At 43.4% G+C, this 25,014-nt stretch overlaps 1 protein-coding gene across 2 annotated transcripts in view; it reads left to right on the forward strand.

The window, feature by feature from the left end:
- SLC23A2 (solute carrier family 23 member 2) overlaps positions 1-25,014 on the forward strand; it is an 833,120-nt gene that overhangs the window by 743,524 nt on the left and 64,582 nt on the right. For both annotated transcript variants that reach the window (XM_085636370.1, XM_085636369.1), the window contains one exon: positions 16,345-16,492. In XM_085636370.1, coding sequence (XP_085492496.1) covers positions 16,345-16,492 — 148 coding nt within the window. The remainder of the gene's footprint in view (positions 1-16,344; positions 16,493-25,014) is intronic.

Consider the following 25,014-nt stretch of genomic DNA (forward strand, 5'->3'; position numbering starts at 1 on the left):
CTTCCTTATTGTTGCAAGTAGATCTTTATATTTTCAAAGATCTCGAGTCGAGGTGCAGAAAGGCCCCTGTTTTTTTTTACCTGCCTAAGAAAGAAAGTTCCTTTTCCCCTGTCTCTGCCAACAATCGAACAGGCATTGAATTTATTAAATTGTACGGAACAGCTGTGGATGAAAATAATCACAGCATTTCTTCTTAACAGAACACCTTCAGTGTCCCATCCCTTCTTGCAGCCCTCCCCCATACTTCTGTTGCCTCTTGTCAACCTCGGTTGCATAATAGTGGCTGACGGCTCAGGTGTCAACGCGCTCTGCCCCAGGTTCAACATAACAAAAGGCCGAGAGCTTGACCATCCCCGTCTGCACAGCAGAGAGCCAGCCAAGGGCAGCCCCTGCACCCCAGGCTGTAGCCTCTGGGGGAGGGGCTCCAATGGGACTGAAATGTTATGCTGAGGTCTCCCTTCAAATGAAGCCTCGTCCGGTGATGATGGTGGCAGATAATGTGCTACCTTGAAATAACTACATCCTGCTCTTTTAAAAACACGCTCTTAAGTTAACATTTCTAGAACCGCATCACTTTATGCATCTCTTTTACTGTCATAGTGATGTCCTGACAGGTGGAAGGCCTGGCATACGTGACAGGCTTGCACTCTCTTCTTGCGCTTTGCATTGGCTCACGAGGCACGTAGGGATGACGATGGGAATTGGGTGAGACTGCAGGCGCCAGTTCCTGTATCCACATCACTAGTGGGAGCACATTGTTGTGTTCGGGTCTAGAGGGCTCATACGTCTCATGGCATATATTTACATATTCCAACAGTAAGTAATGGGTGATGATATTAATGTGACTTTCTGTGCGTATGTTTTATTTTGTTGGGTGGAGTACAGGATATGCATTTCAGATTGGTGACTTTCTATCTGTCCATTGCCTGCATTGTGTCTGTCACCAAGACAGCCCTGTGCTTGTAACCTGCCATAGGAGAAGTGCACCACTATAAATGAAATGTGTTTCACTTTGCACTTGACACACCCTGGGCAAGACTCAAGTTAAAACTTCTGCTGGCATTGTGTATCCAAAACTCAAACTGCACACACACACATTTTCTGCAATTCGTTTTTATATTTTTTATTTGCGCTTCCACAACATATGCCTATTTCCCGGTTTTCAGCTATGTAATGTAGTAAAAACAGACTTTTGAGAATGTTCTCCCACTTGCCCTGTGAAACGCACTACAGTACAAAGAAAATGGATTCCTGCTAGGAGGTGTTTCACGGGGGTTGTGTTCATGGACTGGTACATACATAAATACAAATATTTATTGTTTTCTTTAATTTCCCGAGTAATGGTTTAACTTCGAACTCTTGCTCTGTCTCAGCAGAATTGTATTGTATTCTTACTGATATTTCTTTCCTCACTCTGGACTATGATCATAAGATATACCATAAACGGACCATCTGAGCTGCTCAAAGCTTGCAGCTTACTGAAAAAAATGAACCCCCTTGCCTGTCCCTCACACCCCTTCATTCACGTCTCTGTTCCAAGGACAATACCCTTGCAGCCACACATCTCACATGGTGTAGAATGCTGCCCAAGTAGGTAAGAGCTTCAGCGCCTGCTTATTGGTAGTAAGCGCAATATAAATATCTCAATACAATACAATGCACTACTACGTGCAGTCTCATGCCCAGATTTACCAATACTTTACGCAGCACAGAGCAGCCTTCAAAGCTGCTACACTACTAAGCGTTGCTTCAAAGGAAGAAAGAAAAAATGCACCATATCTACTAAGATATTCCACATTTTTTCTTTCCCCCAGAGCTGGTGCACTTTTGACTGCCATGTACCAAATTACCTTTGCGCCATAGTGCAAGTGTATGTGCATTCTCTAAAACATAGGTTTTGTAATGGAAGGGAACCCATTCAGTACTTTAACTATTTTTTAAAAGTCGTCCCACATTTTATGGGTGCTATACATATGCATGCGTGCAAAACTATCTTTTGAGGGACAGATAAACCACATTACCTCCTTGTGAGAGGCTGGCCTGGTATGTGATGTCCACTAATGTAAGTGGGCACCTTGCACTAGTCCAGACAGTGCAAGGTGGTGATTTAAGTGGTCTTAAACAACCTTATATAGCTCTCTAAGTGGTAGCTGTGAAGAATAGTCTCCAGGCTTAGTCCAGAATGAGTGTAAAGCAGCTTGTTGTATCAGAATGCAACCTTATAGTATAGATTAAGTGAAAAGAACCACAACAAGTGTTTAAAAAAATATGTCTTTTTTATATAATACTCTCTGGAATGTTCAAGTATCTCCCACACAACGAGATATACACAATGCACACAATACTTTAGCAAAGAAACACAGTAAATAGCACAAATTACACTGTGGCCCATGGGGGGATCAAACCATATACTAAGAAAGTGGTATAAGAACCAAGACTCAAGTCAACACAGTGTCGAGAGGATGTAGAATTGCTGAGGACCCACAGAAGCACCCAAGGTAAGTATATAGGATCCCACGGAGAGCTTGTGCAGTGTTGGAACACAACTGCGTGCTCTGTACAAGTCACGGTTAGATTTTTAAAGATTAAGGACCCTTCCCATTGGACCCTGAAGAAACCTCATGGAAGACAGAAGGTTGGAGAGCCACCCCACCTGTAGATACCCTAGTACCCATGTTACCTACACCAGGAAAGCCAGGTGCATGCGTGTGAAATGGTGTCGGAAATCGCCGTCGAACCCAAGAGAGAACTTCAGGAAAGTGCCGCTGCTGGAAGAGAAGACAGTGTCCGTGGGAAGCCAAACATGGATTCTTGAAGAGGAGTACCTGAAAGCAGAGGGGACAGAGTTTGTCACCCAGGAGTGACCAGGAGACTTGGAAGACGAAGGCCCTCCGATGTCTGGTGCTTCAGGAAAGTTGACAATGACCTTGACTCTGCAGCTGTGAGGACCAGGCAACCCTGAGGAAGACCAGTACCTGGATACTAGCTTTCCCACGAAGGATGTTGAGTGCTGAGGGGTCAGTGTCTGGCAGGAGCCTCAACAAACCTTGGAAAATGCAGCCCACAACGGAGGTCAAGAAGGTGCAAGGTTGGGACCAGCAAGATCCAGGGGACTCACCACAAGCAGAGGAGTCAGGTCAGGCCCCAAGCAATCAGAGGAGCCCTAGAGAAACAAAGGTGACCCTCAATTGGACCCGCAAGCTGGAGGCACAGGAGTCACGAGAGGACCTCGAGCAGCTCAAAGGAGCAGGCCATGGTGCCCACGAGGCGGTGTGGCTGAAGATCTTGGGGAAGAAGTTGCCCGAGGTTTGGGCTACTTGGAACTCAATGCACTTGTTGCAAAGTTGCCAACCAGCCTTTGCACTTGCAAAAGAACACAGTGCACAGGGGCGGTTATTGCAGCCCCCACGAGGGATCCTGGACTCAAACTCTGTGAGAGGGCAGCTCAGTCCTCGAGGAACGTAGAAAACTACCACCTGATTGGGATCTTGCTAATCAGGACCACAGTCTCTCTCTGTGCTTTTACCCCTAAATTGGTTATTGTGAGTACTTGGGTACATCCCAGATTGGCTATTGGTGTATCCTTCTGAGTCCCTAGTATTTGGTACTGAGGTACCCAGGGCATAGGTACCCCAGGGGTCCTCCATGGGCTGAAGCATGTATTATGCCACCCATGGAAGACCATGCAAACTGTGATGACAGGCCTGCCATTGCAGCCTGTGTAAGCTGGTGCTAGCACCACTTACGAAAGATAAAGGTTTCCCTATATCTGAGGTCACTCCACTTAAAACCTATAAGTCACCCCTAAAGCAGGCCTTTCAATCCTGAAGGAAGGGTGCTCCGTTCTAAGTGTGAGGGTGCCCCTGAATGAGCGGGACACCCCTACAACCTTCGGGGTTCATTCTCCAGCATTGTAAGTGCATCAGCCATTACGATATATAGAGTAGCCATTCGTCATTACGTGATGGCTAACTCTAAACTGGTTCTAACAAATTCTGTCATGCTTGGTATCAAACATGTTGGAGTTGGTATGATTCCATGCACTGTAAAGCTCCTCCGGGAGGTCCTCAGTCTTCCAGAACTGGACAGCAAGCTAGGGCTGCTGCAGATCAGGGACATTTTTCTGACCTCCTGCTGCAGAGTCAAGCTCGAGCAGGGGTAGGCAGAACAATAGATATCCTGTCCCGCCTCCCAGACAGGGTTTAGTGTATTGAGGCAGGGTGGGGGCACTTGCCAGCGCCACTGAGACTGCTTGCAGGGCACATTTGGTGCCTTCCTTGCATAGCCCAGTTCAGGAAGCCTTTGGCTCCCGCTCTGACACAAAACTGGACAAAGGACATGTGAGTATTCTCCCCACTGTCCGACCCCTCCTCTGGGAGGGAACCTCGAATCATCCCAAACCATTCCTAGGGTACATAAGGGCTTACCTGTGGGTGGGTACTTAGATTCATCGTGGGACAAGATTCATATCAAGACACCACTTCATCTTCGACCGTCTGGGCACTCTGGACTTCGCTGGACCTAGCCTTGGGCTCCGAGACTGCAACTGGGAAGACTCCTGCTGCTCCTGGTCTTGCCATCCTGCAAGTCTTCTGCAACATATGTGCCCGTGCTCCATACAGAAACCTTCCAAAGCCTGTGGACATCCAACACACCAGAAGTAATCTCCCTTGAAGTGAAGGAGTCACTTCCCTGCATCAGCAGGCATGGCAATGAAGCTGACCGGTCTGCTGATCCGGGGCTCTCAAAGACTCCGAAAGGCTCAGCAACAAAGGTGGTTGTTCTTCACATCCCGCGAGGCCTACCCTGTCCTCTCACCAGTTTTGAGGCCAGTACCCCTCGTCTGAGAAGCAGGAACCAAACCCCTGTTCACCAGGTCGACTTGCCGCTGTGAAGCTTGTTGTCTTCCTCTCTCCAAGATCTTCGGGCTGCAAGTAGCCCTAACCTCATGCCTCTCCTGTGACCAAGATCTTTGTCCTCACCACGTTGCTTACACCGTGGGCCTGCATCTTTGGTGAGCTGATTGAGGTCCTCTTGCGACTCCAGTACCTCAGGCCTGTTGGTCCTTTTGAGGGTCTTCTTTGATTTCAGCAGGCTCTCTTCATTGCTTGGGGCCTGCTCTGACTCCCCAGCTTGGTGGTGAGTTTTTTCTAAATGCTAATTCCTAACTATAACGTCTATAAAACCTATGGTTTTTTCAGGATATATATATATATATATATATATATATATATATATATATATATATATATACACACACACACATGCAATCCGCTGTATTACTCCATTACCAGTTCTGAATAAAGGACGGTACGGACCCAGATGTAGGTGCTGATTTGTTTATTTCTTTTAAACCCGCACTGCCGCCATGACGCGTTTCGGCTTCAAAAAAGCCTTGATCACATGACGCCATGAGGAGTGACCATTCAATTTAAAGTGCCTGTGCAACAAACATGTGACTACAGGTTCATAGTTTATCAAATAGACAACATACTTTTGCTAGTGCAAACGAAGCTTCACAAATGTGCAAATTGCTGCTTTCTTTGTGCAAATTCGCATACGTTTTTGAAAAAAAACATGTCTATTATATTCATAAACAAGTTAAAATCTATTATTCAAAATAGATATAGGCAACATACTTTTGCTAATGTAAACAAAACTTCACAAATGTGCAAATTGCTGCTTCCTTTGTGCAAATTCGCATAAGATTAAAAACATGTCTATTGTATTCATAAACAAGTTAAAACCTATTCTTCAAAATTGCTGTAAACCTAAATTCAGCCCACATTGGTCGATAATCATGACCAGCACCGTGCAAGCACTGCAATTAGTAAAGTGCAAATAACATTCAATAAATATACTATAAAGGTTTATACTATATCTTATCGCCATTTATGGAGAGAACATTATTGTCAGCTAAAATTCTTTTATAAAAGAACTTCTGCCAAACGTCGATGTTAGACATTGCTGCACACCATATTTAAGGAATGTTGTTGATCTTTTAGTCTAATGGACATATATATGATATAATATTGCCCAAATCTAATGACACGCCAATCAAGCCCTTATGGGCTATCATTCTGTCTGTCACTTACAGATGGCCATTATGGATTATTTGAAAATACAACAGCATCCCATATTTCATATATCATGTTTGCAGTACCCTCATACTGGGTGTGTTGCTACTGAATAGTATGTATGTCTTGCATTGGCAAAAAATTATAGTATGTTTTATCCCTATGGCTTTACTTAATCCACCGCCATAGGGCTACAGTAATTTCCACAAGTACACAATTTGAAATGGAAGTGAGGAGTAGTGCCACTTAGATAGGAGAAAGAGCCCAAATCAGCAAGGGACTGCTGGATTAAGAAATGAATGAAATCTCCTGTAATGTATGAGTATTTAATGCCCCCAGAGCTTAATGACACTTTCAACATAATAAAATATGTAGGAGCCACAGGTCAAACAGTAAAATATAATGTTTGTAACTGGTTTGCTTTGTTTTGTATCCCAAGTTGCCTGCGGTTGAAATGTTTTTTAGTCAAAGATACTGCTTTTGCCTCTAATGGACATTAGTTTCAGACATACGAGACAGTGCGCCCGGCCTACTCTTCCTTGAATGGGATAATTTGATAGTTTAATGCAACAAAAATACTGTATTTTTTGTGATTTTATTCTTTTATGGATTTTTTGTAAAATTTGAATATGCATTTATTGATTGATTGATTGATTGATTGATGGAGAGTTTAATGGTGTGACATGGCAATCCATGCTCATTCCTAGCTTAAAGGGGTAATTTCACCAAATATAGCATCTTCTTGCTATTCGAGGCTGAGAAGCAGGTGGATTGTAAGTAATCAAGATATCTATTAGCAGGCGCTCGCCTTGTGTCGTTTTGTGTGTTTTGCTTTCTGCTGTTTGTAGTCCTAATTCAGAAAATCTAAACTACAAGGTATGGATTATAAAGAGTAATCCGAAATGTTTGAGATTACAGCTTCTAAGGACTAATCTTCCGAATTAAAAAGCAAAGACTTGCTAGAAACTTGCACACAGAAACCAATTCTACAGTACGTGATGGGAAACGTTTATATCCAGACATTTTACAAATTAGATTCTAATCATGGAAAAATCACGACCAAAGCAAAAGCAGTAGATGTTTTTCAGGAACATCATCTCTTTAATGAAGGAGTATATATGTATTATTTTTAAAAACTAGTTACAGATTTAAAATGCGTCAATTTGCATTTTTCTACTTATGCACTTGTGTTATTTTCCTAAAAATGGCTTACTATCGATTTTTGGAATGGATTTTAAAGTCAGCTTTTTAGCGTGCTTAAATAGTACTTCTCCCAGTTCTGAGATCTAAAGCACCCTCTCCCCGTCCCTGCACAAGAATGAACTTCATCTGTACCCCATCCTCTGTGGCGCCCCTCCCCCTCCTGTAGATCTGCAGGTGAATGCGTCTTTTGTCATGTCTGAGGCTGACCGGGAGCAGGTGTGAATGGGTCACTGCCAGGGGCACTCTACATGACAAAGTGCCTGGGTCTTGACGCTCCCAGCTCCAGCCGAGCCCCTTCCTCCCTCTCCTCCAAGTTGTTCTGCAGCTTTTTAAAGCGCATTTTGACAGGAAGATACACAGTTTTAGGGAAGTGTCTGTAGGTGAAATGAAGACACCTCGACAAAAGCACAGCAGGATTGTTCTACATAGAAAAATAAACATTTTCAGAGTTATGTTACCATGTCTTTGATTTACATATAAAGCCCAACTTTCTTCGGAAGCAGATATCCTACAAAAGAAATTATATCTCCCTTCAAAGTGAAGACGTTTTTTTAAGATGCAGTGACAATATCAGTAACTCTTGCTTAAATAAATACGTGCACAAATGCTGAATGCGTGCCAAATGTGGTTTTTGGAGTGGGACCTTTCCAGTATTTAAATGTTAGCGTTTTTCCTAAACTAACGCTTTACAAGAGCACTCCAATAGTAGCATTTCTTTTAGTAAAAAAGATTTCATTTTACTGATCTTTGCACATTAAATATTGTTCTGCCACGAAGTAAATCACCTCTAATGCACTGACAGGATCTGTGCACTCCCCCCAGGCAACTTAAAACATGGGCAGCTGCATCTATGGATGCTATGGCCATCAACACATGCTGTACATGTAACTGGAACAAAGTTTTCAATACGATTTCAAATCAAGTTTGGGAATTATAAACGGCATGAAAAGAAAACAAATGAGATGTATCGAACAGGACAGTCTTAACTTGTGCCGTTCTCAGACTTTTAAAGAATTCTGTATATTTACAATTCTGGTGTTTAGGATGGCCAACTTTCCATCGCAGGACACTTTGTGTGTGTAGAGGCACAGAGATGCTGTGTATGACATCAGAACATGTTTATTGGCAGCAGGGATACTATGGTGCATTTTGGGGTTTTAATTCTCAATCCCCTCCTCTAAATCAGGTCATGTTAAAAGATATAACGCAGTCCGAGATCGAGTTTGTGTGTGATTGTAATTCATAGTGTTTTGAGTTCTAATCTCTTTAAAATCTTCTGAAGTAAGCCTTGACTATTGGCGTATGCAACCTTTGAGACAAGATTAGAAAATGAACAACTAGTCTCCAAATTTATAAAAATAGTTGTAAGTTTTAAAACAGTGGTGGTAAATATCAGTATCTATCATGAATACTTCCCGGTAGTCACCTACTACCACGGGATCTGATTCATTTGGTACATTCTAGTCATGGAACCAGGATATTTAGCATCTATTTTCAGCTTTACTGTACTGAGTTTTTGAGGTATTGCATAATATGGGTTTGTCAGTAGAATGGCAACTAAGAACCGGGGGGCTTATATACAAGCCCCGTGCGCCCCTGGAGCGTCACTTTTTTAATGCTCCAGCGTCGCAGAATGCAAACCCATGTCTACAAGGCCACGCAAAGCTACCATGCCTGGCTTTTTATGGCCTCGTAGATATATTGGATCTGTGACTGGGGGTGAATGTTTTGCCAATGTGCAACATTCCGTCCATCATCTTGTGTGTTTTGCTGTTCGCTCTATGTGGGAAGGGTATGCCCAGACGTGGGTCCCGTGCTCACTACGCCACTGGAGTCAAGCTATCCTGGCTGAAGAGGGATGAAACCCCGAAACCGGTCCTAGGATGCTTGATTCCGGTCCAGGGAAGACATGGCTTGGCAGTGCGGGCTGGACTGTTCCCATGAGGCACAGGGTCAAGACTGATTTGCATATGGCCATGTCTGAACTGGGGTGGCGTGGTGAGCAAAATAACGATGGATTAAACCCAGATCTGTGACTGGGGGTGAATGTTTTGCCAATGCTCAACATTCCGTCCATCATCATGTGTGTTTTGCTGCTCGTAGATATAAGGCAGCCAAGTTGCTGCGTTGCTTCAACCTGCGTCAGGGAGGCGTGCCATGGGCCTTTTGGTGGGTGTCCCCGATGGATTTTGACACATTCCGAGATTTACAACATAGCATAAATCTGAGAATGTGTCCAGGGGTGGCATAAAGAATAGCCCACATAGAAAGAAGAAAACACCTCCATTGATTATTTTTGGGAGGGAAGGTATCCCTTCCCGGACAAAAAAACAATCAGTCCTATAATGCGGACACCCTTGCACCATGGTATTAAGTCTAGTGATGTACAGTGGAGTGTCATACAGTGTAGTAGCGTAGCGTACATGGTCATACAGTGGAATAGCTAAGACTGTAGAAGCTTAGAGTGCAGTGATGTACAGTGGGGTGGTGAACAATGTAGTGTTTTAAATCATAGTAGCATACGGTGTATTGTGGCAGAATGGAGTGGGGTATACTGCAACTGAGTATAGTGGAGTGCAATTGAGTGGAGTTGTGTAATAGCGGCGTAGTGTAGTGATGTACCATGAAGCGGTACAGAGTGGAATGGCATAGAGTAGCGTAGAGTGTAGTGTCATAGAGTGGAGTTGCGTACAGTGGAATAGCATACAGTAGAGAGGTGCACAGTGGAGGCACATACAGTGAAGTGGCATAGACTGAAGTGTAATAGAATACAGTGTTGTATAGTATAATAGCGTAAAGTAGATTGGTGTAGCGTGGAGTAGCCTAGAGTTGAGTGAGGTGGAGTAGAATACAGTGGATTAGCATACAGTGTAGTGGTGTATAACGGACTGACATAAATTGGAATGTCGTAGAGGGGAATAGTGGAGAGCGGAGAGGTGTAAAGTGAGGTGTCATACAGTGGAGTGGTGTAGAGTGGAGTGTTAATTCAAACAGAGGTAGCATTAAAGTGTGTGAATGAATGTAAATGTCATGTGGCAGGAATATAAAATATGATTTGTAAATGCTCATTATTGGTAGTGGCCTGGAGTGGAGTGGGGTGGAGTGGCATATAGTGGATTAGTGTACAGGGTAGTGGTGTATAATGGACTGGCGTAGAGTGGAGTGGCGTAGTGTAAATAGTGTAAGTAGTGCTAAACGTATAACTTTAAAAAAAAAATTACTTCCATATTGTGCCTCGTTATACCATGGTATTTTCACGGTATACAGCAGTACATGGGGCTGAGCAGTGAATATGTGATTGGCTAATGGCTGTGTTTACCAAAGGTAAATGGCAGCCATGTAGTTTTTATCATAGTTTTGCTGGCTTCTGCGGTTTGTGTTTCACTGCGTTCTGGGTTAGGGTGTTACTTATAGGTAAGCATTAGGTTTTATTGGTGTTACCTATCTATTACCACTTTATTTAAGTGGTAATAGGTGGAGATTTTTCTTTATGAATTTCTATATATTTTATAGGAGTTTAGGGTGAACAGCACTTTTTTTAAGTAGTGCGATAATTTGTAGTTACATGAATAATATTAACATTAATGAAAAAATTATAAAAAACATACATTAAAAGCACAATTAGGTAAATAAATGAGAATAATATAAAAATATAAATTTCAAATAAAAACAGATTTTTTTAAACAATAAAACATAAAAAGATTTATAATTTAAAATATATAACAGCAAGTAAAAGAAACAGCAAAAATATATTAGCAAACTCCAATTAAAATAAAAGTATGAAAAGGGTTGCACTTGAAAGGTGTCACACATTTACTATTCCTACTAAACATAAAAAACTCGATGAAAATATTGAACTTTAGACTCCAGTCTAAGCAACAGTACAGAAAAGTATGTATTTCAGAGAGGTTAGATTTAATATTCCCACTCTTATTTAAGCAACCCAAGGCAAAATAGTAGACTTCAGAGAGACTACATTAATTGTTCCACTCCAATCTAGGCAACAGCAGGGAAAGTGTTGGACTTCAGAGGGGTTCAATTTACTATCTCCACTCCAGTCTAAGCAACAGTAAGGGAAGACTTTGAACTTCTGAGCTGTTTGCTGTTCCCATTCCACCCTAAGCAAAAATAGGAAAACTGTTGAATTTTGGAGAGATTAGATTACCTATTCCCACTGCAATGTAAGCAAAGCTGGGATAGTGTTGGACGTCAGAGGGATTAGATTTACTATTCCTACCCCAATATATACAACAGAAGGAAAAGCATTGGAATTCAAAAGGGTTAGATTTAGTACTCTCACTTCATCCTAAGCAACAATAAGTAAAGCGTTGGACTTTGAAAGGGTAAATTTTACTGACCCCACTCCAATTAAGCAACAATAACGAAAGCATAGGAACTTGATAGCCTAGATTTACTCTTGTCACTCCAATCTAAGCACCAGTAAAATAAGTATTGGACTTCAGAAAGGTTACATACACCAATCCAACACAGTCATTTAAATAAACAATATTTAAATATCTAAAAACATAAAATGATTAACTATATTTAAATTAAAAAATATATATGGTGTACATTTAAATAAGATGCAAAATGTATTATAAATATACAAAATAAATATATAAATAAATGAAAAATTGAAATAAAAATAGATGGAATTTACTTCTCTCACTACTACTGAAAAAAAAACCACAATCACCAAAAAGATAAATTGAAAATTTAAATAAAACAATAATAAAATTAAAATAAAATAAATAAAAGAAAGATGAAAATAATAAATGATAAATATAATATACACTTGTTTATAAATATTATTAATTATTTCTTACATCGTCTAAGTAAAACAACAATGTTACATATTAAATGATCAAGGCAATAATTATATAATGATTTATAAATTAAATATTTATATAACATAAAAAATAAGAGCGCTATTTTCAATTTAACTAATTTCTCACCCTATTCCCCTTACAAACTGTACAACACGATAATACATTTTGGATGACTAATTATACTATACAAAATATAATGCGACTTCTATAAACCGACCCCACCGCGAGTCTCTTCGTCAAAGGTCAAATTACAGAGGCCTTCGTCATAAACCGTGGAACGAGACAGGAATGCCCGCTATCACCACTGCTTTTCGCGATAGCAATGGAACCGTTTGCAGCACGTCTGCGTCAACACCATGCAGAGAAAGGACTGGGGTTTTCATCCAGAGGGATAATAATTTCACAATATGCAGATGACATCACCTGATATATTAATCATACCCAAACAAATTTACAGCATGCACTTAGAAAGATCACACACTTTGGGGGCCTGTCAGGCATACACATTAACTGGAAGAAATCCACATTGTTCCCACTTACTGATGACACTACCACATTTGAATTAGATTACCCACTAAGCTGGGCAAAAGACCCTGTAAAATATTTAGCAATTTGGTTAAGTAGAGACACCCAAGAAATATGGAACATGAATATGGGTCGCACTATTGCTTGGCTGGAGGGGAAAATTAAACTTTGGTCCATACTGCCACTGTCCCGTGCAGGCAGAATAGCCATTGCTAAAATGGTCGTCCTTTTCAAATTGCGTGACATTTTTGTCAATGTTCCTCTCATACTCACTCAAGCATTTTTTTTACGAAACTACGTTCATTGTTGATTTCGCTAGTGTGGGCGGAGGGGGCATGCTAGAGTTGCTTGGGAAACACTGACACTTCCACAGAATCAGGGCGGATTGGGAGCACCGAATCTTCCTCTTTACGCATTTTGTGCTCAGCACAAACTGCAGTTCGCACTGCACTCTGCCACTCACAGAACTTCGCTGAGTTTTTTTATAAATTCGTGGAGTTTAGCAAAACTCCATGAACTACACCCAGGCCTACTCTGTGCACTCTCCCTATGCATACCTATAATCACACACTATCTCTGTGGGGACCTGGGCATTCCTATCATGACACACTATCCCTGCGGGGACTTGAACATGACAATAATCACACACTATCTCTGTGGGGACCTTGGCATGTCTATAATCACACACACTATCTCTATTGTGGCTTGTACATCCCTATAATAACACACAATCACTTTGGGGACCTTGGCATGTCTAAAATCACACACTCTCTGGGGGGACCTGGACATCCCTATAATCACACACTATCTCTGTGAGGACCTGTGCACATCTTTAATCACACACTATCTCTGTGGGGAACCAGAAATTTATTTAATCAAACACTATCTCAGCTGGAATCTGGGCATGTCAATGATCACACACATTCTTTTTGGTGACCATGGTAATACTATAGTCACACACCATCTCTGTGGGGACCAGGAAATCTCTATAATCACACACTATTTCTGTGGGGACCTAATCACACACTGTCTCGGTGGGGACCTGGGCATGTCTATAATCACACACCATCTCTGTGGGGACCAGGAAATCTCTATAATCACATACTATTTCTGTTGGGACCTGGGTATGTCTAAATCACACACTGTCTCGATGGTGACCTGGGCATGTCTATAATCACACACCATCTTTGTTGGGACCTGGACATCTCTATAATCAGACACTATCGCTATGGGAACCTGGGTATGTCTATAATCACACACATTCTCTTTGGTGACCATGGTTATACTATAGTCACACACCATCTCTGTGGGGACCTGGACATCTCTATGATCACACACTATCTCTGTGGGGACATGGGCATGTCTATAGTCACACACTATCTCTGTTGGGACCTGGGCATGTTTTTAATTACACACTATCTCTTTAGGGACAGTAATAAGGCTATAATCACACACTATCCCTGTAAGGTACCTGGACATCAATATAATCTACACACACTATCTTTGTGGGGAATTGAACCCGAGTGTTATCACACACTATCTCTGTGGGGACCTGTGCTTCACTCTAATTCCACAATACCTCTGCAGGACTTGAGCATGACTATAATCACACACTATCTGTGACTCTACCTCAGCATCACTAGCATCAAATACCATTTTTGCAGGGATCTGAGCATGACTAATATAATACGCCATTTCACCAGGGATCTGAATATTTCTATCATAACCCTCTCTAAATAGGGAGTTGAACATGACTATCATAGCACTTTTTATGTGGGGACTTGAATATTATTGTAACCACACACTGTCTCTGTGAAGATTTGAACATAACTACAATTATACACCATCACTGAGGGGAACTTGGATATGAGTATAATCACACTCTATCGGGACTTGAGAGTGATTATAATTAAATGCTATGTCTTTGGGGACCTGGGCACAACAGGAATGGCAAACTATTTATGCATGAACGTCAGCATAAGTAGCATCGTACACTATGGAGGACTTGGATATGACTATCACAACGCTGTCTATGTGGAGACTTGACCATGACTATAATCACACACTATCTATGTGGGGACTTGAACATAACTGTAATCACACACTATCTCTGTGGAGACCTGGGACTTGCTGTAACAACACACTGTTTCTGCATGAAATGTAGCATCACAATCATCATATACTATCTCTAGGGGTACTTGGACATGATTATAACCAAACACTATATCGCTAGGGGCCTGGGCTTGACTATAATAATCATACACTATCTTTTGGAGGATTTGAGCATGACTATAATGACATGCTATCTGTGTGGCAACTTGGGCATCACTCTAATGACACTATCTCATGCAACTTCAACATAACTATCATCACACACTATTTCTACAGAGAATTGAGTATCATTATAATCACACACCATCTCTGCAAGGGCTTTAACATAAATATAATCACACTCTGTCTATGGGGACTTGAGAGTGACTGTAATTAAACACTATATCATTGGGAACCTGGGCATCCATATAATCATACACTATCTCTGCAGGGGCTTGAAAATGACTGTCACAACACACTCCCTCTGTCAGCTCTTGAACATTACTATAATCACAGCCATACAAAGATGATGGTGAAGTTAATGTAAAAAAAACCTAGGTAATCTCAACTTGACTTTCCCATCTGACCACACTGCATGCTCTTTGGCCTTTAAATGAATTTAAATATTTGGGGTTTTCTTTTCCCTTAATGTTTATGAGAACTCAGCAATAGACTAGATATCTGTAAATCCCTTTCCGTTGACTTTATATACAATATTTGTCTACTGAGAAATGTATTATCATCAAAATTCATTTGCTGGATGCTCCTAGCACACAAAGAGATGTTCATATGTGTCTAAACCATCATACAATACAGGTAAAGCACTTAAAAATAACATGTAGCCATTTGTTTGTGAATGTATTCAATCAGAAATGATAATTATTGAGTAAGTCCCCACAAGGATGGTAACACACGTTCAAGTCCCCACAAAGATGGTTCTGTGCGCACGATTAAATAACAACATATTTGCAAATTTGAAGCAGGATCCTATATAATGAATTTTTTCTTAACATCTTTCTGTTATTGGTATGTTTTTAAAACATTTGGAAAGGTTAGTCCCCACAAGGCAGGTGTTCACACATAGTCCCCACAAGGATGGTAACACGTGTATGCGTGTGTGTGTATATATATATATATATATATATAATATATATATATATACATACATACACAGCAGGATCCCAGGGGTACCACCATCCTAAGAAAGGCGCAACACCAGGAAACCGACTCCAAAGGCAAAGTTGAGAGTTAAATGATGATTTATTCAAGCATCAAGTGTCCAAATGACGCGTTTCGGCTGCCAGACATGCGACCTTGATCACATACTGTGTGTGTGTGTTTTGTCCTGAGCCCTCCCCACCTCCCTCTTTTACCATTATAAATGTAAGACTCCAGGTCACTGAATGAAACGGAAAGAAACTTTACTATGTGAGCTGTTCAAATTCTGACATTTGGGAGTTGTGATTTGAATTCTGTGTACATTTATGGAAATATTGTTTTTTCGAAAGTACTAGGTTGCGATTGATTTAGGAAGTTGCAGATAGTTTCAGATTGGTTATATATTGTTGTCATTGGTACTTTTGGTGCGTGTTCAATATCAGCCTGTCTTCTCTTTACAGTTCAATGGGGTTTGCCAACAGTGTCGGCTGCCGGTGTCATCGGGATGTTGAGTGCAGTGGTGGCGAGCATCATCGAATCCATTGGAGATTACTACGCTTGTGCGCGGCTGTCCTGCGCCCCTCCGCCCCCAATTCATGCTATTAACAGGTGAGCAACTCCATGGCCTTTACAGAACATTGGTTTTTAAAGCCATCAAACAGGCACCCTTCGCTTGAGATTCCGTTTCTAAAGTGGGAAAGGGACAGGAGGGTCATCATTCTCCATCCCTGCACTTTTTCAGGGCTTTGAAGTCGCAAGTCATTTATTTACAGTTTTTAAAACAAGACTGCTTAACCCCTTCGATGCGTATGACGGAGCGGTTCCGTTATGCGCGTCGGTCGCGCTGTGCACATGACGGAACCGCTCCGTCATGGCCCCACCCGCGCACGGAACCTTCAGCACAGCGCGGTAATCCGCACCGCGCTGAAGGGGTTAATTGATTTATACCTTATTTATTATTACGAGGCGGCTAACATGGCAAATACCACTAGGTGGTGCCAGATCATGGGTCTCCCAATTTTTCCTTTCCCTGCAAAACGTGTCTTTTTTTAAAACTTTGAAACCAGTTATTAAGTGCCATCTTAACTTCTCTTTCTTTAATAAGTAATGCCAAATTGTTTAACTTTTCATAATTTATATTTTTTCCTAATAAATTTTGTCGCATTATTAAGCCTTTTCCAGTTCGCTGATAGCTTTTGTTCTAAAAGAGGACGCAGATTGAAGTTGTGTGTCTTTGGCAATAAATCAGGTTAGGGGAAACTAAAAGTCCATCGATTCCAGAGCTCTCATCGTACTAACTACATAAGAAACAGGCAATTAATTTTGCCTCGTCCTTGTGAATTTGCATCGCCATCCTGTGGCAATTTGTAAAATTTCAAGATCGATTATTTTCCTCAAGCAAAAGGACCGCCTTCTATTTTTTCTGTCAACACAGTGCGGTACCAGGCACAAGTCCATGTTTTTCGGCTGTTGCTGTGTCCTAGCAGTAAATGCCCGGTTACTTACCGGTAAAGTTAATTACTTCGAGTCTACGACCTCCCCGTCACAGTCCTTACATCTATGAGCTTCAGCTCCTCCCCGCAGAAGTTGGCGCCTTTGGTAGAGGGTTCTCTTCCGTGTCTCCCCATCCTGGTGTTTTCTGGTGAGTCAGTGGTATGAGTACTATTTAGTTGGATGTCAATCTCCTCACCTTTTCTGCACCAGAATGCCCTTCGTGCTCTTTAACGCTATATATATATATATATATATATATATATATATATATATATATATATATATATATATATATATATATATATATATATATTCACTTAAAAAACTATAGGTTTCACACATGTTATAGTTAGGTGGATATTTCACTCGTAAAAAACCAATGAAATTCCCCCGTTACAGTTAGTTGAGATAACTATAACTCGCACGCCCGCAATCCTCTGCTCATGACGTCACATATTACATCATTCATGACATGGTCAGTGGCATCACTCATGATATCACTGATGACATCATCCTTGTGATAGAGTGGCGGTCGCGCGAGTTCTAGTTATCTCAACGAACTAGAACGGGGGAATTTCATTGGTTTTTTACGAGTGAAATATCCACCTAACTATAACATGTGTGAAAGCTATGGTTTTTTAAGTGAATTTGCAAGGTTTTTTAAATGCTAATTCCTAACTATAACGTGTGTCAAACCTATGGTTTTTTCAGTGAATTTGTACGGTTTTCTAAATGCTAAGGTATGTATGTATTAATATTTTTTTTATATATTTATTTTTCAATAAACTACGTATTAAAAAAAAATTCATTTTATTTTTTTTATGGTTTTTCACCGTGCGCGCACGGTGCGCGCACCCCCGCGATTTTTTTTAAAAATAATTACTTTTTTTTTTTTCTGCCTTCGGGGTCCTTCAGGGACCCCCTGACCAAGGCTAGGGGGTCAGGAACTCTCTACCCTGCTCCCTTTTCACGTTCGCCACCCTCCTTTTCCACTCTCGCACTGAAAACAAACAAAATGGCGGCCGACACTTCCTGATTTCGACCGATTCGAACGTTGACTGACATGTAACAACCAATCAGAATTACGCTCGCGCACGTTAGGGTGCCGTGCACGGTGCGCGCACGGTGCGCGGCTATAGATATGTATGTGCTTTTAAATGCAATTTTCTCAGGAACTACTGAACAGATTGACTCCATATATGCAAAAGGCACATCCCTGACCTGAGGACTACCTCTCTGCCAATTTTCAAGTAATTCTGTTCAGCCGTTCGGGCTGTACCTTCGACTAAAGGTCCTATGGGAAAATGCATGGGGAAAATGCGTTTTGGTACCCCCCTTTTTTCTCGGTCCCCGCTTGACGAATCCCCCCCCCCGAGACTTTCAGGGTAGGAGCTGAGCGGAGCGCCCCATTAGTTTTGAAAATTTCTCGAAGATACGTCAACCGGCGCCAAAGTTATTCAAAATAGAATTTTCAGATTTCCTATGGAAACACGGTCCTAACTATAACTATCTACTGGCGACCGCCAGTAGATAATATATATATATATATATATATATATATATAGACACATACACACACACACACACACGTGTTGGCCTCCTTGCTGTGTTGAGAACCTTTGTCATCGTGTCTGGATGGGGTGATTCTGGGGCCGATTAATTAGTTTTCTTCGGTGTCTTTCACTTACCTTTGTTCGGTGGAGTTGATGTTGTTCTGACCCGCTGCCTGAGGATGAGGGTCTTCTGCACTGTTTGGATGTATGCTGCGCCTTTGGGTGTTTGTCTTGTACTCATCCTTTTGTTCTGTGGGTTCACTTGTTCCTTTTAGTTTGGCTGGACAGGGTCTGAGGCCTTCTGTGTTTGCTTATTTTAAAAAAAAGGGGGACAGAGAGCTGGGTTATGAGGTCCTACACACAAGCTCCCGAATGAGGCTAGGATTTAGAGAAGGTGTGCAGTTCCTGTGTGAACGTGGGGGGAAGACAGGTCTTTCTTCATGATGCCCTCACACACCCCGAAAGGTGTCATGCTTCATCATAGGGCGGTTGCCCCACGTCAGGCCGGCGCTGCCATGCCTGACGGTCTCACGAAACTGGGGCTCTTTGTCGTGGATCTTTTGAAGAAGCAGCCGTAAGGTGCGTGCGGGTGTGTGGGCTGGGTAGTGCACAATGAGGTGAAAATGGGTAAAATAGGTATGGAGCAGTCCTCTTAAATCAAACTTTAATAAAAAAAAAATCACGGGGCCCTGGAGCTAGGGTAGGAGGACGGCAAGTTGCTTTTCAACACCTATTACCGGAGCAACGAGGTGCTCCGGCCATCCCAGTCAGCCGCTTGACGTTGTGCTAGGGGTCTACTATATTCCCCAGCACACGTCAACTAGGGCATATCTACCGCACCTGGTAATTTCTACTAATTAATTGAATACCAGGCGGTAGTGCACTAATTTCACTATTTTTCTTCAATGGTCCTGAAGAAGTGCCAATTGACCCGTTAGGGGCAAGACCAGGCACGAAACATGTCGACCTTTCACATATAGATTGCCCCCTAGGAACATCCTCTTCCATACAGGGGCACACACTTATTAAAGTTTGATTTAAGAGGACTGCTCTATACCTATTTCACCCATTTTCACCTCACTGTGACGAGGGGCAACCATGATGAAGCATGACCTCTCCCGGGGTGTGTGAGGGCATCATGAAGAAAGACCTGTCTTCCCCCCACGTTCACACAGGAACTGCACACCTTCTCTAAATCCTTCTGTGTTTGCTCTCAGTTGGTGGCTGTTGTTGCGGCTTTTTTAGGCCGTTGGTGTGCCTGTGTCAGGATCACTGCGGAGTCACTCTACCTGGGTGGGGTGACGGCTTCTTGAATGAGTTTGTGGGGTACTTCCACAGCAGGTATCTGCGGCCCTCCACTTCGCCATTCTCTTTTTTCTCACTTTACAGATTGGTGGTGGGCGGTGAGGTTTCTGCATGTTTTGGTGATGCTGTACTGTTATGTTCACCGTTACTTCTGTGCACCCGTGGGGCGTTTGTGATCATTTTCTGTTTTCTGCTCTGGTATCATATGAAGCAGGTTGTTGCTTGGGCATACGCTCCTAGATGTAAGGGCTGTGACGGGGAGGTCGTACCAGGAGGTAATGCCCGGTTACTTACCAGTACGTTTCATTACTCTGAGTCTACGACCTCCCCGTCACAGTCCTGGTTCCCATTCCTCCCTCCCGGTGTTCGGTTTCATTGGCTTTGGGTTACAGGGTTTCCGGATGTGAGGTCAGAGGTTTCAAAACCACAGGATGTGGGTGTGTCCTAGAGGGAAGGGATGGGAGCTGTGTGATTTTGATTTTTGCTTGATTAAAGCTGCGGGGAAGAGCTGACGCTCATCGATGTAAGGACTGTGACAGGGCAATCGTACGAGGAGGTACCATCAGCAATGCAGTTCGGTTGAGAAGAGATACTAAACACACAAGTGCTCAACATCCCTGCTCAAAACTGTGTTCTCTGCTTAAATGGTGGAGCAGAGAGCCAACCCTGCAATGACATGCTCCTTTCCTTTAAACTTAGTAGTGGTGGGAAAGTACTCTTGTTTAACAACCGTTGCTGTGTCCTAGCAGTAAATACATTGGTTTAGAATCCAGTATTTATGATAATGGCTCTTTGTCAACCATACATAACAAAATGTTTATCCATGTGGTCTCCTAGATTCAGCCAAGGGATGTTCCTGTTGATTTCATCACATGCATTCCATGGGTTCAGGTAACCCACTGAGATCTCATCATTGTTGTGCATGAGAATTCTTTAAGTGCTGTGAAGTCCCGGCACCCAGTACTGGCCCAGTTAAAGCACTGCACTATGTCACAAAAATAGATGGCAGATAGGTCTGTGTGAGCGCAAGCGTGGAGCACCGCCCTGTGTTTCATCCCTATGAGACCTTCCAATCTTTCCTTTTTATAAAGTTATGTAGAAGTCCCAAAGAGAACTGCCGTGCTTCAAAGGTCTTTGCTGGGCAGCTGCCTTGCCTCAAAGGTCTTTGCTGGGTAAGTCTTCCATCCCAGTTGCAAAGTTTTCTGTGACAAGAACTCGTCAAGTGGTGCGCTGCAGGTACTTGGTGTCAAGTCAAGGAAAGCTTTATTCGGCTGCTATTTAAAAACAGTCATAAAAGCACAAAATACAATATACAAAATTATATTTCATGTTATTACATTACAGCACAATAGAAAATACAATTAATTTACAGATAAAAACATAGTGCAAATATTACTATTTCAATAAAATTATTTTCCTTATATGAAGTGCTGCTTTTAAAAACGGAGCTAGCCTCCATGCTATATGCTCGTTCTCTAATAGTTGGAGTAAGAACATGGCTTGACGGCACTGCCTAAACCCTAAAAAAAAATTCAAATGGAACAATCCAAACTTTCCTTGGCTCTAAATAAAATTGGCAAAACAGGGCTAGGTGCATGGTAGACTGGTCAGAGATGTTATCACATGGACACAGTGTTAGAGTACGAGACCAGTCATTTAGTTTATGAATGTTATCCAGTCTGAGCCTAGTTAAAAGGAATCTATCAAAAGTTCCTGGTACGAATGATAGATAAGGCTCCATCCCCAGGGTGGTACGTATCAGCTGGTGGCGCCTCACTGATTTTTGCGGAAATTTCCCCAACCATTCTATTTGCTTCCAAGAACTGGATGCCCTCTTTCTTTAAGGCCTTACTAGAGATCTGCATCATTGATGTTGGATTTAAAAAATATTCTGGGTGACCCGGGTCATTCATAAAATCATGTACGAATTTAATTCAAGGGATTGCTAAGGCCCCGTCTAATCTCAAAGTATCTTTTAGAATCTCCCTGTTTAGCCTTGGCTGGTCCTTTCACCAGACTCTGTGCCACAGAAGTATGGGCTCAAGTTTTGAAAGATCTGCTATGTGATGGAGAGCTAACTACTCGTGGCAAATAAATGTGGAAGTGCTGGGAGGTACAGAGAGAATGTATCTTATAAACTCATTTTCAACTGTTTGCAGCGGGTTGATATCTACAAAACCCCACACCCCAGCCCCGTACATTGCCACGGTGACACATTTTGCTTTGTATATTTGTAACAGTTCGGGCGGGGGGGGGGTTCCTACATAGTTTTTTTTTTTGTTTTTTTAAAGACTTTATTTGTAGTTTTTGAACAGTTATGGAACAAACCAAGTTACAGTACCAGCAATGTCAAAGAATCAATGGTTATAGGAGGCACACAGTCCAGAATCAATCATTGAGCTCAACATATGCCCGTGCGGGACCCATGTAGTAATTCAGGCAGGGGCAACGGCGGGAAGGAAACAAACAAATGAGTAAGCAGACCCAGCAGAATAAAAACAAATATCCCATTCACGCGATGCATGTAGGACCCCTCCTTGTATGCAACCCCGTTTCCCATCAAGCCTCTAGGGAGCCCGCCCAAACCCCATCAGACAGGGGTGTACAGCCACTCTGCTGGCAGAGGCAGCCGCACCACTCACTCCACAGTGGCAGTTGCCGTCGTCCCCTGTACAGGGCCCCCCCCCACTGGATCCTGCGCCAGGAGGTACCCCACCAGTGGTCCCCACACATCTCTGGGCCGTGAGGCTCGCGGCAATAGCTCAGCGTAAGTGGTGCTTTGCTCCTGACAAAACGTCATGTCCGCCAGCCACTCCTTGAATTTCGGGGCCCGGCCCCTACCCCATCTGCAGGCCACTCTTCGCTTCGCCAGGAGCAAGGCAATGGCAACATATTTTTTATGGGTAGGGGGAATACGTGCCGTATGACCCAAGAGCGCAAGTAACGGGTCTCCGTCCAGTCGAGTCCCAATCATACTCCCAAGTGCCGTGAACACCTGTTCCCAATAGCTCCGCACCACAGCGCAGTTCCAGGCAAGATGCAGAAAGCCCGCCCCCACCTGGCCACATCTCCCACAGCAATCATCGGCAGCCAGCCCAAAACGTAGTTTCCTGACCGGTGTGTAGTAAATCTGGTGCAGGAATTTAAAATGTATGACCCGGAACCTACTGCTAGCAGATATTTGTGCCGTCTGGCGACAGCAGTATTGCCATTGTTCATCCGTGAGGTCGCTGCCCAGCTCCCCCTCCCATCGGGTCCGGGACAAGTCGCACTCTCCTGTGTCTCGCTCGCGCATGGAGGCGTATAATCTGGACACCAAATGCCCCCTGTCCACCACACCCAAAAGCAGATGCAACGGTGCGAAACACTCTGGCTCGCATGGGAAAGAGGGAAGCAATGAACGCATACCCTGCCGCAGCCGCACGTAAAAGACATCGAGCGGCGTGCCCTGCAAAAAGTGTTCAGCAGTGCGAAAGGTCCCTTCTCAGAAGAGGTCTCCCCAAGTCGCGACCCCCGCTCTGATGCAGAGATCCTGAAACCCCTTCTCCTGTAGCAATATCAGACTTGGATGATACGTGAGTGGTAACCTGGGGGAGTACAGGAACGAGGCTCCCATGAAGGCCGCCAGACGTCGCCACGCCTCCACCGTACCGGTGATCGTGGTGGGTGCCACAACAGGCGCCTCCTTATAGCCATGTATGAGACCAGTAAGGGGGATGGGGTCGGCCAGCCAAGCCTCTACCGCTATCTGCGGCATATACCGCGGGGGACGCATCCAATAGTAGGCATAATGTGCCTGGGCACATAAATAGTATAATTCAAGGTCCGGAACATCGAATCCGCCCTGAGCATACGGCCTGGTGAGGATAGACCATTTCAGACGTGACTGCTTGCCGCCCCACACTAATCGTATCAGCTCCGAACGCAGCGTGGCGAAAAAAACCCGCCCAGGGTAATAAGGAACGTTGAGGAAAAGGTACAGAAACTGCGGGAGCACCTTCATTTTAATGAGCGACACACGGCCCGCCATTGATAATGGCAGAGCGATCCACTTCGTGACATTGGTCTTGAGCCGCTCCACAGCCGTGCCGTAATTCGCCCTAATGATCTCATCCCTATCTCGGGTTACTTGAATTCCTAGGTACCGGAAATCTTCCTGGCACCACTCCAACGGGAAATCAAGGGGGAAGGGGGTCACCGCCGCCGTGAGCGGGAACACCACAGATTTTCCCCAGTTGATGCTCACTCCGGAGAGTCGCCCAAATCGGATAAACTCCCGCAATATGGGGTTTATGTTGTCTTGCGGGTCCCTGATGTATAATGTGATATCATCCGCATAAAGCGAGATCAATATTTGCCGCAGGCTGCAGCGGAACGCCTTGTCATTGTGCATCTGTCGGAGCCTAGCAGCTAGCGGTTCCACAGCTAATGCAAATAACAGCGGTGAGAGCGGGCACCCCTGTCGGGTACCCCGCGAGATCGGTATCTGTGGGGATAAATGCCCGTTGATAATCACACGGGCCGTCGGCTGATTATACAGCAAATGCAACCAGGAAAGAAACAGCTGAGGGAAACCCATCCGTCGGAGAACCCCGAATAGGTAGTCCCATTCCACTGAGTCAAACGCCTTCGTGGCATCGAGGAACACAGCGGCTAGCGGGAACTCCTGATCTACCATCTGCACCAGGGAGAAGAGCGTCCGGAGATTATGGGAGGTTGACCTCCCGGGCACGAACCCCGCTTGGTCCGGTAGGACAAGTTTGTCCATCCATAACGTGA

The sequence above is a fragment of the Triturus cristatus genome, chromosome 11, assembly GCF_964204655.1.
Source record: "Triturus cristatus chromosome 11, aTriCri1.1, whole genome shotgun sequence".
NCBI lineage: Eukaryota > Metazoa > Chordata > Amphibia > Caudata > Salamandridae > Triturus > Triturus cristatus.